Source organism: Fukomys damarensis, unplaced genomic scaffold, assembly GCF_012274545.1.
Source record: "Fukomys damarensis isolate Sample0158 unplaced genomic scaffold, DMR_v1.0_HiC HiC_scaffold_19, whole genome shotgun sequence".
Taxonomy (NCBI): Eukaryota; Metazoa; Chordata; class Mammalia; order Rodentia; family Bathyergidae; genus Fukomys; species Fukomys damarensis.
The window spans coordinates 29,263,144-29,277,886 of NW_022900931.1; the positions used below are offsets into that span (position 1 = coordinate 29,263,144).

At 41.6% G+C, this 14,743-nt stretch overlaps 1 protein-coding gene across 4 annotated transcripts in view; it reads left to right on the forward strand.

The window, feature by feature from the left end:
- The window catches only part of Fam171a1 (family with sequence similarity 171 member A1), a 52,688-nt gene that overhangs the window by 21,551 nt on the left and 16,394 nt on the right, over window positions 1-14,743 (forward strand). For 3 of the 4 annotated variants that reach the window (XM_019210338.2, XM_019210336.2, XM_019210335.2), the window contains one exon: window positions 1,764-1,940. The exons of the other annotated variant lie outside the window; for it this stretch is intronic. In XM_019210338.2, coding sequence (XP_019065883.1) covers window positions 1,764-1,940 — 177 coding nt within the window. The remainder of the gene's footprint in view (window positions 1-1,763; window positions 1,941-14,743) is intronic. 4 annotated transcript variants of the gene reach the window in all.

The following is a 14,743-nucleotide window of genomic DNA, read 5'->3' on the forward strand; positions in this document are numbered from 1 at the left end:
AGATCCATTCCTTCTTTCCTTCCTTTCTTCTTTATTTTCTCTTTCTGTTTGCCATGCTGAACATTGAACCCAGCACAAGCTAGTCAAATGCTCCACCGCTGAAATATACTTCCAGCCCAGGAGATTCATTCTGATGCTTTTTACACCGTCTGCCTACCTCCTGTACAGACATCCTGCACAGGCTTGGATGGAAGAAAATAGCTCTTCCTAAAGGAAGATTTAGTTGAGTCAAATAAACTACTCACTGTCTTTGTAGTTAGTTAAGCTGTACATTGTAGACCTGGCCTGCTACTGCGTCATCTTTACGTGGTTGGCACCTATAAGGTATTTTAACTAGAAATATGCTAAACTCTGGGTTCTGGTTTTCCTTGTTTTAAAATGAAATGGCAAGACTCAAAGGTTTTGAATTGGATTCCAATGTAGACCTTTTGATAAATCTCTCCTCCCAAGTAGTTATAAAGGATGAGAGGTGCTGTATCACTAGCTGTTTAGAAACTTCTCCATGAAGGTTTAGCTATAAGTCATTGTTTATACTCTGAAGTTCATTAGGGTTGCTTTAAGTGTTTACATTTAGTCCACACTGGAGTAGACATTACCTTAGGTAGGTAAGTGTATAAATAACTAATTAAGAAATCTTACAAACAATGTGTGTCATTCTGTTCAAGAAAAGATGTAAAGTTTTGACAGTGCGTTTTACATGGTATTATATTTTACTAGAGAAAAATCTAAAATGGATTGCTTAAGTGTATAAATATCCCTCTCATAAGCATTCTCTGACTTAGCTGTAGATGGCCATTAAAGCATTGGCTTGGATAAAAGTCCTCTAATGGAGAGTAATTGGGATATTAAATTCTTTTTACGCAGATCAAAATAACAATGGCAACTAAAATAATTCATAAAGACTTCAAGCTCAAGTTTTAATGATATACTTTTTTAGAAGTAAGTTATTATATTGCAGCAATTCTTAAAGAAATTTACTGTTTAAAACAAAAACAACCAGGCAAGGTGGCGCATAACTGTAATCTCAGTACGTAGGAAGCTGAGGCAGGAGGATTTCAGTGAGTTCAAGGCCAGCCTGGACTACATAGTGAGCTCGAGGCCACCTAAAATACATAGCAAGACCCTGTCTTGCTACAGAAACAAACAAAAAACAGTCTCTGATCTAAAACATGGTACTCTGTTATCGATGTATATGTTAACTAACACACATTGGGGCTTGCTTTGGTAGAAGTTGTTTTCAATGATTTCCACATAGGCCTTTGTCTCACATTACAAGAGTCCTTTGCTTTGGAGGCCCTCTTTGGAATCAGCACAATCACTAGGAGTGGTATGCCCTTAGAGCAGCTAAAATTGCTACTCATTCTGGGGCTGTTTCTTTCTAAAATGGAAATTTTGCTTGCCAAGTAGTATCATGGTGAGTATCTTTCAAGTAAAGTGTTTACTGCAACCTGGGCATGGTGGCTCATGTCTGCAGTCCCAGCACTCTGGAAGGCTGAAGCAGGAGGATTGCAAATTCAAGTCCAGCCTGGGTAATTTAGTGACTGAGACCCTGTCTCAAAATAAAATATATTAAAAGGCTGACAGTGTAGCTCAGTGTCAGGCCCTGGGTTCAATTTCCAGTACTACCAAAAAAAAAGTGATTTTTGTTGCCCCAGGCATATTAAAAATTCTGTTCACTAAATGGTAGCTGTGACTATCTTTCTGCAAAAAGTACCCATGGCCCAGGTACTCTGTGAGTGACGGAGAATACCTCTTCCTTCCAGGAAACAGTACCAGGTATGAGCTGACCCCTATCACGGCTGTCAGCATCCACTTGCTGAGCAGTAATGGAACCCCAGTGCTGGTGGACGGTCCCATCTACGTCACTGTGCCCCTAGCCACACAGAGCAGCCTGAGGCACGATGCCTATGTTGCAGCATGGCGGTTTGACCAGAAGCTGGGTAAGTGAGGATTTCACATCACAGGGAGCCAGCAGGTGACTTCTGTTCTGTCTGGCTTTCCTCCTAGGTAGCCCGTAGAAGTCTCCCTTCCTTGCAGGTAGTGGACACTGCTGCTTACAGTGTGCTGCATGTTTTCTGGTGAGGAAATTTACTCTACCACGCCATTCAGGCACTCTCTTTGGAGTTTGATTTTTATTGCTATTATTTTTAAATTTGTGCACATGTCAGCAAATTAACTTGGAAAAATTCTTTAAGGATTATAAAAGCTAAAATTCTTTATTCTTCATAGGGTTGTATGGTTTCTCTTCTTCAGCTTCTGAAGAAGAAAAACATTTGCCAACATTGTGCTAAATAAAATAAAAATTTCTCATGATCCTACCACCTAGAGAAAAGCATGAACATAGTTTGAATTCTGTCCTAGTCGTTTCACTGTGCACATATGTGTCGGTTATGAATTGCTGCCTAAGAAAGTGTCCTAAAACCTAGCAGCTTCAAAGAACAGTAGACATGTTCTGTCTTTCAGTTTCTGGGGATCAAGAATTCAGGCCCAGCTCAGCTGAGTGGCTAAGTTTCAGAGTTTCAGAGTTTCTCTAGAAAAATTGTAGTCAGGCCATCAGGCAGACTGTGACCATCTTACACAATATTGTGCTAGGGCTAGCAAGCGTGCTTCAGAACTCACTCATGCGTTATAGGCAGGCCTCAGTTCCAACCGGCTGTTGACCAGTGGATTCATTTTCTTGCCGTCTGGGCCTCTCCACATAACTACTTACAGCACGACAGTTCGCTTTCCTCTCAGTGTGCATGATCCAAGAGAAGGGAAAAAATAAAATAAAAATGTGAAACCACAGGTGCCCAAAATAGACATAATCCTAAAGGTGTCTTCCACTGGGCATTTCAACAGAAATGAGATTATATACTAGGTTCTAGTCTATACTTCATTTTTAAACATCATTAGAACAGCATAGATATTTTTTCATAACATTACTATTGTACAATATCAATTTTAATAAGTGCATAGTATTTCATTGTATGGCTGTATCATAAATCAGTTCACCAACAACCCCTTAAAACTAGAAAAAGGTTACTGTTCTAATGCTGTGATAAATATCTTCATAGCTAGATCTTTATGCGCAGCCATGATTATTTTGGGGCTTTTGTATGTGCCTTTGGTTATTTGTTCCGTAAAAGTCAAGTTGGAAATACAAGTTTTCAAATAATCTAATTCAGAATCTAGAACCATTAGATCATTCAGAAAGGTTAATAGAATTTTTTAAATCAAGTGTATTTTCTAAAGTACAAGTGATTTCTTAGAATCAATCTTATAATTAAGAAATATATTTGAAAATAAGTGCCTACTAGATTTTTTTGGTTTGGTTTGGTTTTACTTTTCAATTAATTAATAGCAAATACTATAATTATTTGAAAATTTCATTGATTTTTATACGCAGTATTAAGCTTGACATTTTTAGAGGGATTGTGACAGCACAGTGACATAGTCTGCATAGGTAAGCACTTTATTGCCTGGTTGTGTCTTTCATGAGTTAATAGTTTTGGAGAGCATTGTGGTCCTATGTTATGGTCTGTGTCTAGATGTCCTCCCAAAGCCTAGGTCATAAGTGACGTTTTCAGAGGTAGCTGAATCTAGAGTGTGTGATGCTGAGATTAATTACATGTGATTGCTAAACCAGTCCACTGATTGGTTTGGCACCACCCTAATCCCAGTAATCTGGATGAGATAAAAGAGGGCAGAAAGACTCCATTAAGGTTCTCTGGTTGCTCTTGCTGTCTTCTGCCACCATGAATGGTTGCCCCTCTGTCCTGTGCTACCCTGCGTTGGAGCCAGCTGAATATGGACAGAAATCCCTACAAACTGTGAGCTAAATGAACCTTTCTTCTTTAACTTTGGGTGTTGAATATTTTGCCTCAGCAATGAGAAAAGTAACTAGTCACTCCAGGCCTACACAACAGACAATTTAAAAGTCCCCATCTTAGACCATCACTCAAAATTTTTTTCTCATTTGTAAGAAGCATGCATTTTCAGAAACTGTTTTTGTAGTTTAGATCTAAAATGCCCCCAAAGTCACATGTTCAGAGATGGGGCTTTTGGAAGGTGACTGAGTCATTTGGGAAACTGTGCTCATCAGTGGATTAAACCATTGATAGGTTCATAGCTAAAGTGCTGCTGGTAGGTGGGGCCTGGGTAGAGGAGGTGGGTCACTGGGGGTGTGACCTGGAGGTGTGTCTTCTTGTCTCTAGTGGCCTCTCTTCTTCCTCCTCCCTCTCCCTTCTGCCATCCCCCTCTCTCTCCCTCCCGCTCCATTCCTGGATATCAGAGATTGAGCAGATTTCTTGTATCAGGCCCTCCACCATGCCACTTCCGCCTCAAAGCCCGCTGACCATAGACTAAATTCATGAGCCTAAATAAACCTCTCCCTTTAGGGTGCAGTGTCAAGTATTTTGTCCCAGTAGGAAAGTCACTAATACAGAAAAATTGTGACCAGGAGTGGAGCCAGTGCTCTCTGTGACTGGGTCTCTAACCATGTAATTCAGACGCCTTTGGAATTTGTTTGCAGGAGAGGTTTGGAAAAGGTTGGAGATGCACACTAGAGAAGCCCTAGAATACTATAAGCAGGGATCAAAGACCAGAATACTTATTGGAATGTGGACAGTGAAGACCAGGCTCATGAGGTTTCAGATTCAAACAAGGAGTCTTGGAAATTGGACAAAGGGGCCATTCATGTTACATTCTGACAAAGTACTTGTCTTCTTCTTGCCTGTGTCCTAAGACTATGTGTGAAGCTGAATTTAAAGATAGCAGATTAATTCATCTGGCAGAGGAGATTTCTGGGCAGCCCAGCATGAATACTGCTGGCTGCTTTCAGGCAGATCTACATTGAGAATCTAGAGCAAAAAGCAGAGCTGAAAGGTGTGAAAATTTTGCAGATTGACCAGAAAGACAGCACAGGAAAAGCTAGAGCCAAAGAGAGCATGATTGCTGAAAAAATTAGCATTAAACTATAATCCCAACACTTGGGAGGCTGAGGTAGGATCACCCCAAGTTCAAGGCCAGCCTGGGCTACATAGTGACTTCAGGTCCAGCCTGGACTATGTAGCGATACCCTATCTCAAAAAACCCCAAAAAAGTGCCATTAAAAAGAAGCCAAGTACTTTGCACCATTACAAAGGAAAGCTGTATTAAGGACATCTCAGGAAATTCCAGACCCCACCCATCAGAAGCTCAAAGGTATAAAAGGGTAAACTCCATGAAGGACTGCTTTGAGAAGAGAGTCCCTGGGGTACCTGCTCAGGAAGGGCCTCCTAGGGAATTTGTTCCCCGGGATTCATTTCAATGTGCTCAGCCATCCTGACATCCGGAGGCCAAAACAGCCGTGGTCCATAGGGGCCCAAGCTGGCAGCCAATTTTGGTATCATTTATGTGATGCTGGTTATGCCAGTGTCTGGAATGTAAGTGTTGTGGCATCAGGGAGGCTTCCACTGAGATTTCAAAGGAAAGCCTGGGATGCCAGAAAGAAGCACCTGAAAGAGAAAGGCGTGAAGCAAAGGGAGTTGGAGATGCCAGAAATGAGGAATGTACACTGAGAAAAGCTGCAAGCGGCAGGTACAGCCAGCCCGAGAGAGGAGTAAAACACCACAGCAGTGGGGCCACCTAAGCCTTTGGAGCGCCATCCTGCCGTAACCTGGCTAGGTCCTGGACGGGGAGATACAGTACCCTGTTTGTCCTGATAGCTGTGGATCTTGTTTTGGTCTGATTCTTTTTTACTCCCCTTTTTCTCCCTTTTGGAATGGAAATGTTTACCCCTCGCCTTTGTGAGTTGGATGTATTTAACTTTCTTTTAGATTTTAGTAATGGCTCACAGCTAAGAGTCTGCCTTGAGTTTTGGAAGAAACTTTGGACTTAAACTTTTCGGCAATGCTTAAACTGTTAAGACTTTGGCCACTCTTAGAGATGGAACACATGATTTTGCAGTATGAGATGGACATAAGCGTTTTAGGGACCCGGCGTAGAATATTATGCTTTAGATCTAAAGTGCTCCCCTCTAAAGTTTCATGTGTTCGGAGGTAGGGCCTTTGGGAAGTGATGGGATCAGGGAGCACACTGTGCTCTTTTGTGGATCAATCCGCAGATGAGTTAGCTGAATGTGCCATCAGAAGGTAGGGCCTGGTGAGGAGTGGATCACTGGGGACGTGACCTGGACGGACATGTTTGTGTCTCCAGCTCCTTCCTTCTCCCTCTGCTTCCTGGCTGCCATGGCTTAAGCAGCTTTCCTGCATCAGGCTTTTTCATGCCACTTTTGCCCCAGAGTCAGCCAACCATAGGCTGAACCTTCTCAAACTATGAACCAAATTAAACCTCTCTTCTTTTAAGTTGTAGGTCCAGAATATTTTGTCCCAGTGATGAGGAAGCAACTAATACACTCATTCTCTCACATATTCTGCCTTTGTCTGTTGGCCCTTGCAGGGGGCTCAAACACACACGTGCACACACGCAGTACGGTGGGGGAGAGGGAGAGAAAGAAAGAATGCTTCGACATATTTATGTATGTCAGCTCTGTGTCACTGTGGCAAAATGATCACCTTAAACGGAAGAGGTTTACTTTGTCTCACAATTTTTAAGGTTTCAGGCCATAGTCATTTGGCCCGATTGCCTTTGGGCCTTTGGCAAGGAAGTGTGTTGTGGCAGAGGAAACTGCTCACCTCATGATTGCCAGGAAAGAAAAGAGAGGAAGAGGCCAGAGTCTCCCTGCCTCCTGCAGGAGCAGCCGCTGGTGGGCAAACTTCCTTCTACCAGGCCTCACCTCCTGAAGAGTCCACCACCTCCCGCTAGCACCGCAGGTTGGTCCTAAGCCTTGAGCATACGGGCCAATGGGATAAGATCCAAACTCTTAACTTCGTGCATGTTTAGTACGAGGAGGATGATCTGAGCTCTCATTTGGAGGGAGCCATATCAGATTTCACTACCCGGAGTTTCCATCCTTGTCATCGTTTTGCTCTTCCTACATCCTCTTTGTAAATGAATACATTTGCGCCTGGGTGAATAAGGCTGGTGATGTAAGAGTAGATGCCGATATGATGGAGCTCGTCACGTTTCGCGCATGTGCCGTTAACAGTGTGGCCCAGGTGTACGAGAGCAGCATGCTTCTCTCATTAAGCTGTTTTGTGCACGGTTCACCACCAAAACTTATTTAAGGGATTTTTTTATATACTTGGCAAGCTGGATAATGCTCCCTCCAAATGTCTCCCCATCCCAATCCGTGGGCCCTGTGAAGATTACCTTATACAGTAAATAAACATTGAAGATGTGATTTAGAATCTTTTTTAATAATTGACAAGTTTTATTTTCCTAGAAGTGAGTTTGTCTGTGGTTCTCAGAGCTAAACTTCCAAAGCCACAGTCAGCAATTTTACATCAGTGCCTAGGGGAGCGGGAGGAATAAGAGATGAGAGACCAGGAGAAGTGAGGAAGGCTGGAGAGGACACTCAGCCCTCTCCGCTCAGTGGTGCCAATCAGATGTACGGACCACACCCGGACAGGTGGCGTGTGGATGGGAGAAGACACCAGAAGAAACAGCCGAGCCTCCCGAGGCACTGTGGGGACAGGAGGACCGGAGCACGGAGCGCACAAAGCGTTAGGAGCGGCAGACGTTTTTGCATTTCTCTCTTATTAAAGACATTTCCTTAAAAAAAGGTGTCTTTTCCTCTATGTCTGGGTGATATGTATAACTGTGTGCTGGGCATACAATAATCACTCCAAATCATTGAATACTTTGAATTATCATTTTGGAGGTGTAAAGTAAAATAGATGCCAATTCCAAATTGTTTAATAGCCACAAATAGCGTCTTGTGAATCCATTAAGATTTTTTCTCCTAAATCAGGGCTGGACAGCTGTGGCCTGAAAGCTAAGAATGGTGTTTACATTTTTAAATGATTGAAAAGAGAATTTTTTTTAAAGAAGAGGGAAGAGAAATGCGGAAATGTGGTCAAAGGGTGCAGTTTCCATTGTGAAGGATGAGTAAGTGCTGGGGGTATAGTGGAAGAGTGGAAATATAATTAATAATGCTATACTTGTACACTTGACATTCACTGAGACAATGGCTCTTCAATGTTCGTAGCATAAACAAAGAAAATAAAGTGGTAACTGTATTGTTTATCTTGATACATATATCAAAACATCAAGTCGTGAATCTTAAGTATATACAACTTTTGCTAATTGTGCCTCAGTAAAGATAGTGGTAATAAAGAATACTTTATGACACATGAAATTTATGATACTCAAATATAACCATTCCTAAGTAAATTTTTATTGGAACACAGCCATGCCCATGCAACACCTGATGAGTGCTAAGTATACTGCAACAGAAACTTATGTCCCCACAAACCGAAAACATTTACTCTCTGGCCTTTTACAGGAAATGTGTGTGAGCACTAGCCTGAATGCCTCCCGAGGGGAAATTCTTTCCACTCTGGTGTCACAAAGCATAAATAGTCCACACTGCAGGCCAAGCAGGGTCCTGGTACAGACCCCTTCCTGTTTCCTACAATTGGCCAGGCATGACAGCTGATGTTCAGTGTCGACCTTCACTGTAGGGCAGCCTTCAAAGGACAGTGAAATGACTTCATTGTTCAGTGGGGCTTCTGTTTGAGTGATACAGCCATGTTAATGCTGACTCGATATGCTGACTTGAATTCCAGAATCTAAGACTGCAGATAACTGAAAGCTCACTCTGAAGAGGAGCTCGCTGTCCGATCCTTAGAAGGTTGCTATTTGAAGATGCTGCTTGTCAGTCTTTTCTTTTTCTTTTTTTTTTTTTTTTAATGGCTACAGTTGTCTTGATTTTTCCTTTAGGAACAGGCAAAAAACTTCCCGTTATAGAAATTAGCATCTCCATATTTCAACCTAGTCCTTTATCAGAGGGTGACTTAACACTTTCTTAGAATACAGTATAACTGGCTTTTCTTTAGGTTGCAACAGTATCAATTGGCTACTTGCTATTCATACCTTCAACTGATTTGTTTGAAGAAGCACCACTTGCCTGTCCTAGATTGAAACAGGCAAAAAACTTCCCGTTATAGAAATTAGCATCTCCATATTTCAACCTAGTCCTTTATCAGAGGGTGACTTAACACTTTCTTAGAATACAGTAACACTGGCTTTTCTTTAGGTTGCAACAGTATCAATTGGCTACTTGCTATTCATACCTTCAACTGATTTGTTTGAAGAAGCACCACTTGCCTGTCCTAGATTGAAGCTTGTGCTGCATTTCTGTGCTTTACTCAAGCTGATGTGTTAAAAATGCCACGTGATTTACAGAGAAAGGAGAGCTCTACCTAGTGGGTGAAAGTCTTTTCCTATGAGGAAGTAGCAGAATTCTTTAACTTCTAGTCTCCTGATTGTGCTCTCTTTATTTGTGTCCTAGATGCTGGGGTAGTGACAAAGTGAAGTACATTACACCTTGTTAGTCCTTGTGCAGGGACCAGTTTGATCCGTTTCTGTCATAGGTCCAGCAAAGGAAGTAGGTCATGAGCACTTAGTAGTAGCTGGGTTCCGGACAGTAAGAAACAAGTGTGTCTGTTTGCAGTTACAGGCACTTTCTCTTTCTTTAACATATAACTAGGGCAGCAGATGGCTATCTAGTAGACAGCATTGTCAGACTAGGATCTGACTGTTGCCCTGGGGAATGGTCACTTCTAACAAAGCCAACCAGGCCAGTGGCTTGAATTGAGAGTAACTGACAATTAGAGACATTTATAGCTAAATGGAGGCACATTGAGGTGATACTCTCTTTTTCTTTTTATTGAGTTTATTGGTATAATCTAGGTATGCAATACAGTTACATTCATCATTGGGATCCTGTACCTTTACATAATGGGTCTTGATTCTCATTTTTTTCCCCTTGTCCCTGCCCTCCCTTCACCCCCTCCTCCACTCCTGAGGTGATACTCTTAAGTGATATAAATAGGATACACATATTTAAATAAACACCAAACAGTTTCTCTAGTGTGAGAAACTTAAAGTGTAAATAAGGACTAAAAAGAATAATAGATAATGTGAAATAAGAAGAAAAGGGACAAAGAGGAAGGGGAAATGGGAGGGGTAGGGGAAAGGAAAGAAGGAAATGGAATTAATATGAGAAAATGATGCCGGGCGTGGTGGCGCACGTCTGTAATTCCGGCACTCGGGAGGCTGAGGCAGGAGGATCACTGTGAATTCGAGACCAGCCTGGGCTACATAGTGAGTTCCAGGTCAGTCTCAACTACATAGTGAGACCCTGTCTCAAAAAACCAAAAAAAGAAAAAGGAAAATAATGGAAACAAAGGCTTTGTAGATAGGGAGGGAGGGCAAGGAAATGGGGAAAAAATAAGAACCAAGGTTGCTTATGTAAAGGTACAAATTTCCAACAGTGAATGTCATTATATTATATACATTAAATGTACCAATAAAATTAAGAAAGTGACTGACAGCTAGTGGCAAAGAAATAGAGATTTAAGCATTTAGATTTGTTTCTGTCATTTGAATAGTAACACTCTCTAAGGAGGTGGTTGAAATGACAGCATAGTCTAAGAGAGAAGCTACCTCGTAGAACCCGGTTTTAACTGCCTTCCCAACACAGCAGGCGGTGTGTGGCGGTTGCTGTACAATGGCAGTTACTGAACCCGCTTGCTATCACGTGTGGCGCTCAGGAGTGCCGTCGTGTTCGGAAGGTGGTGGGTTCATCTTCACCTGAATCAGGGAGCCCGAGCGGGGGCCAGGATCACTTCCTCAGTCCTTCTGGGTTAGTCACAAGTTTGGGTAAGCTTGCCCTTGAAGGCGGAGCTTACTTAAAATACAGATCTAAGATTTTTTTCCATTTGATTAGTTTCTGGGTGCTGGCCATAGGCGGGGAGTGGGAGTTCTTGGAGCACTTGTAACTGTGAGAAAATAATATTCTGAACGCATAAATGATGGCTCTTGAGTGAGAATAGCGGGTCGATGTAGATTCGCTGTGTAGAGCCAGGGCGTGCTCTGGCGAGAGACAGTGTCGGGACTGCGCATGTGTGCGAGGCGGGGGGCGGGCCAGCTCTGCTCCTTCTCTTAGTTTCGCTGTGAGCCTAAAAGTTTTTTGAAATGAAGTAATCGCTATTACTAGCTTATCTTCTCTGTCTATCGTGAGCCATACATGTAGATGGAAGAACCTAAACTGGAATACCACGAGGTCGTGACTAAAATGATAAGGATGAACTTACTACACTGTGTGGGCAAAAGTTAGAACAAAGGAGTTTATTTCTCTAACTATTGTGAATGCACTTATACATGTGATAATAATTCTGGTATCCTATGCATCATCTTTTTTCCCAAGAGAACAGATGCAGTAGTTAAAGGTGTTAAATAAAGGAGGGAGCCAACTTATCTACGTATAACATTAGTATCTCCTTAAGAAAAGTGGTATCAGAAATAGGTCGTTTTACCGTGAAGACTTTTGCTTAGAAACAAAGAAATAATTGTCAGGAAAAGAGATCTGCTTTTCCACATATGAAAATTGCCCTTGGAAATTAATTAGGCTTCAGTGCGATTTGTAGGAGCCAAATAAGTAATTGAACTGCAAAGAAGGCTGATTGGTGGAGAGAGCAAAGACCGCCCAGGTCTTGGATTTACTTTGGGCCAATGAGGGCAGCTCAGTGAAAATTCTGTCTTGCCAAAGACTGCAGCAGCCAGGTGGTCAGCTGTCCTTGCTGTTTGAGATACAGTGGGGTCTTTTTGCCACTGTGAGACTCTCGGCATCCCATTTGCCAGATTCTGCTCCTGTGGAGGGGCATGAAGTGAGACTCATGATGTGCTGCCCCTGGGAATGACCTCATAACAGGAAGAGTTGTTTCCCAGTGTTGCCTAGCAACTTAAAAAAACAATCTTATGATATCACTCCATTTCTAGGAACTGTTAAGCCTTTTGTGTTGCTAACCTCCCTAAATTGAGAATTTTCAGAAAATAATACCATACCACTGTTATGGATCAGATCGTCTTTGTTTTAAAATCCTATTCTTATGGACTTAGTTTTCTTTACATATCATTGTATGTAAAACTAGCATTTCTCATGTTTGGGTTTAACCAAAATCATTTAGACAAGCTTGACATATGACTGTTGCCTGCTTTTGAGGTCTTAGAGTTTACTGATCAATGTGTTCCTCCTCAGAAGAAAAGCTGTCTTCTTTCCCAGTCAACTATTAATTACCGTTTCTGGAGTTTTCACTTTGTTGGATCATCTGAGGCAAATTCATCTCCTGCTTCTGGCTTTCCCGGACACCTGACCTCAGAGCCCCCTGCTGTTAGGTTTTAAGTATGGATCTAACATATTCATTCTAATGTAAGTCTTGACAAAAAACAACTAGGAAGGTAGTGCTATCATAATTTATTTCAGAACCAGATATTTCTTAAATGTGTTCTATTTCCAGTTCCCTCTATTTGGAATAATTGAAAAGTAAAATTATTTTTGGTAGATTTTAATATTGCAGTGGACAACATAAAGCTTCTAGCATTAGTGAAAATAGGTAGCTTGCAGCCTAGTGACTGAGTCAGCTTGGACTTGAATACCTGTTCCTCAGGCTACTGTGGAAGTTATGTCAGATGGAACCAACTCTTTAGCCTTGCTGGGCCTCACTTTTCTCATCTATCGGATGGGAAGAGTAGTACTGTCATCTCTGCCTACAGAACTGTTCTAAATGGAGAGCAGTTACAACTATGCGTGGCACTTGGTGAAAGGCTTTGTAAGTGTTAGCCACTGTTATTATCATGGTTGATGCTGCCAATGCTTAGCACGGGCGTTGTTGGTAAATGTTTTAGTGAAGGATTTAATGGAGGATGGTAGATACTATAGAGACATAATGTCTGTAAACATAGCATCCCAGTCTCCCGAAGCTGATATTTAGCTGGGATGCTGGCCGTTCTTCCTTCTGGAATGAATCAGACATATTTCTGAAGTTACTTAAATTTCATGCTGCTCAGTCAATAACATGACAGCCACATGGTGGAAAATGCCATCAAGGTTTTTTTTTTAATTAATTTTATTGGTACATTTTAGGTATATAATATATGACATTCATCATTGGAAATTTGTACCTTTACATGATCTATCTTCATTCTTACTTTTTCCCCATTCCCCTGCCCTCCCTTCAACCCCTCTACCCCTCCCTATTTACAAACTTTGTTTCCGTTTTCTCATTTTCTCATATTAATTCCATTCTCTTCTTCCCCTTCCCCTTTGTCTCTTTTCTTCCTATTTTACATTATCTGTTATACTTTTATTCCTTTTTTACACTTTCAGTTTCTCACACTAGAGAAACTATTCAGTATTTACACTTGTGTCCTATTTATTTCACTTAGGGGTGATTGCCTCAGTGTGCATCCATTTTGCTATAAATATCTCTCATTTCTAATTGATTATGTAAAGGTACAAATTTCAGCAGTGAATGTCATTATATTAAATGTGCCAATAAAATTAATTTTTAAAATTAGAGGGACAAAGTTTAATGAAATGAAGACTTTTTACTTATAAAAAGGAAAAGGAGAAAGGAGAAGACAGATAGCTACCCTGATGAGAAAGAATCAGGGCCACGGGGCTACAGAAACACAGAGGACGGGGCCCTTTAGTCTCAGCTGTTTTTATAGGATGGTTAGTGACCTTTCCCCTTCACCTGGAACTTGCCATAACTGGCCTCTGGGCACCTCTGCCTGACATCATTTCTTCTGGGTTCTATGTGCAGCTTCTTTCGGTCTGTCTGTCCCCTTGTCCTTGACCTACCCTTTAAGGCCTTACATTTGGGGTGAGCGGCTAGTTGGCAAGGGGGCGCCTTATTCCTGGTCAGCTTAGAGTCCATAAAGGAGCACGTGGCCCTCTACTGGACTCCATGACCACCTGGAGTGGGTAACACAGTGACTCTGGAGTGAATCCACGTGTATATAAGTGCATATGTCAGTGCATAGGTGTGAGTACACACTGCTTACTCAGACCCCGCCTTGCTTCCCCTGTATTTTATTGGATGTGGGAGCAGTTTATCACTGGCTTTCTCTGTGTCCTGCTCCATCAGCAGTTTTTCTACTCTCTTGGTACACGTCCCAAGGCCATTTGGTGCCTTTATCTGTTTCTGTTTGTTTGTTTTTTCTTTTTCTACCCCTTTCATTGACTTCTTCCCAGCAGAATCCCTCTAGTAAATAAGTCCCAAGGCCATTTGGTGCCTTTATCTGTTTCTGTTTGTCTGTTTGTTTTTTCTTTTTCTACCCCTTTCATTGACTTCTTCCCAGCAGAATCCCTCTAGTAAATGTTGTTTTTAACTCCTAATCAGGATTAGCTAGAAGACCTAAAGAAACACCTATTTTATTTTCTTGTCTATAGACCTGTGTCCCTACAGGAGGAAACCTAGAAGGGGAATAGCTGGGTCAAATGGAATGTCTACTTTTAGTTTTTTGAGGAATCTGCATACTGATTTCCAAGTGGTTGTACCAGTTTACACTCCCACCAAGTGTAGAGAAGTGTTCCTTGTACTTCACAGTCTTGCCAGCATTTGTTATTATTGATTTCTTGGTGGTGGCCATCCTTTCTGGAATAAAATAGAATCTCTGTGTTGTTTTAATTTGCATTTCTGTGATGGCCAGTGATGTTGCACATTTCTTCATGTATTTAATAGCCATTTGAGCTGCCTCTGTGTGGTGTCTGTTCATTTCATTGGCCCATTTTTTCACTGGGAGGTCTAATTTTTTTTTCTTTTTTTTTTCTTTTTTTTTTTTTTTTTTTTTTTTTTTTTTTTTTTTTTAC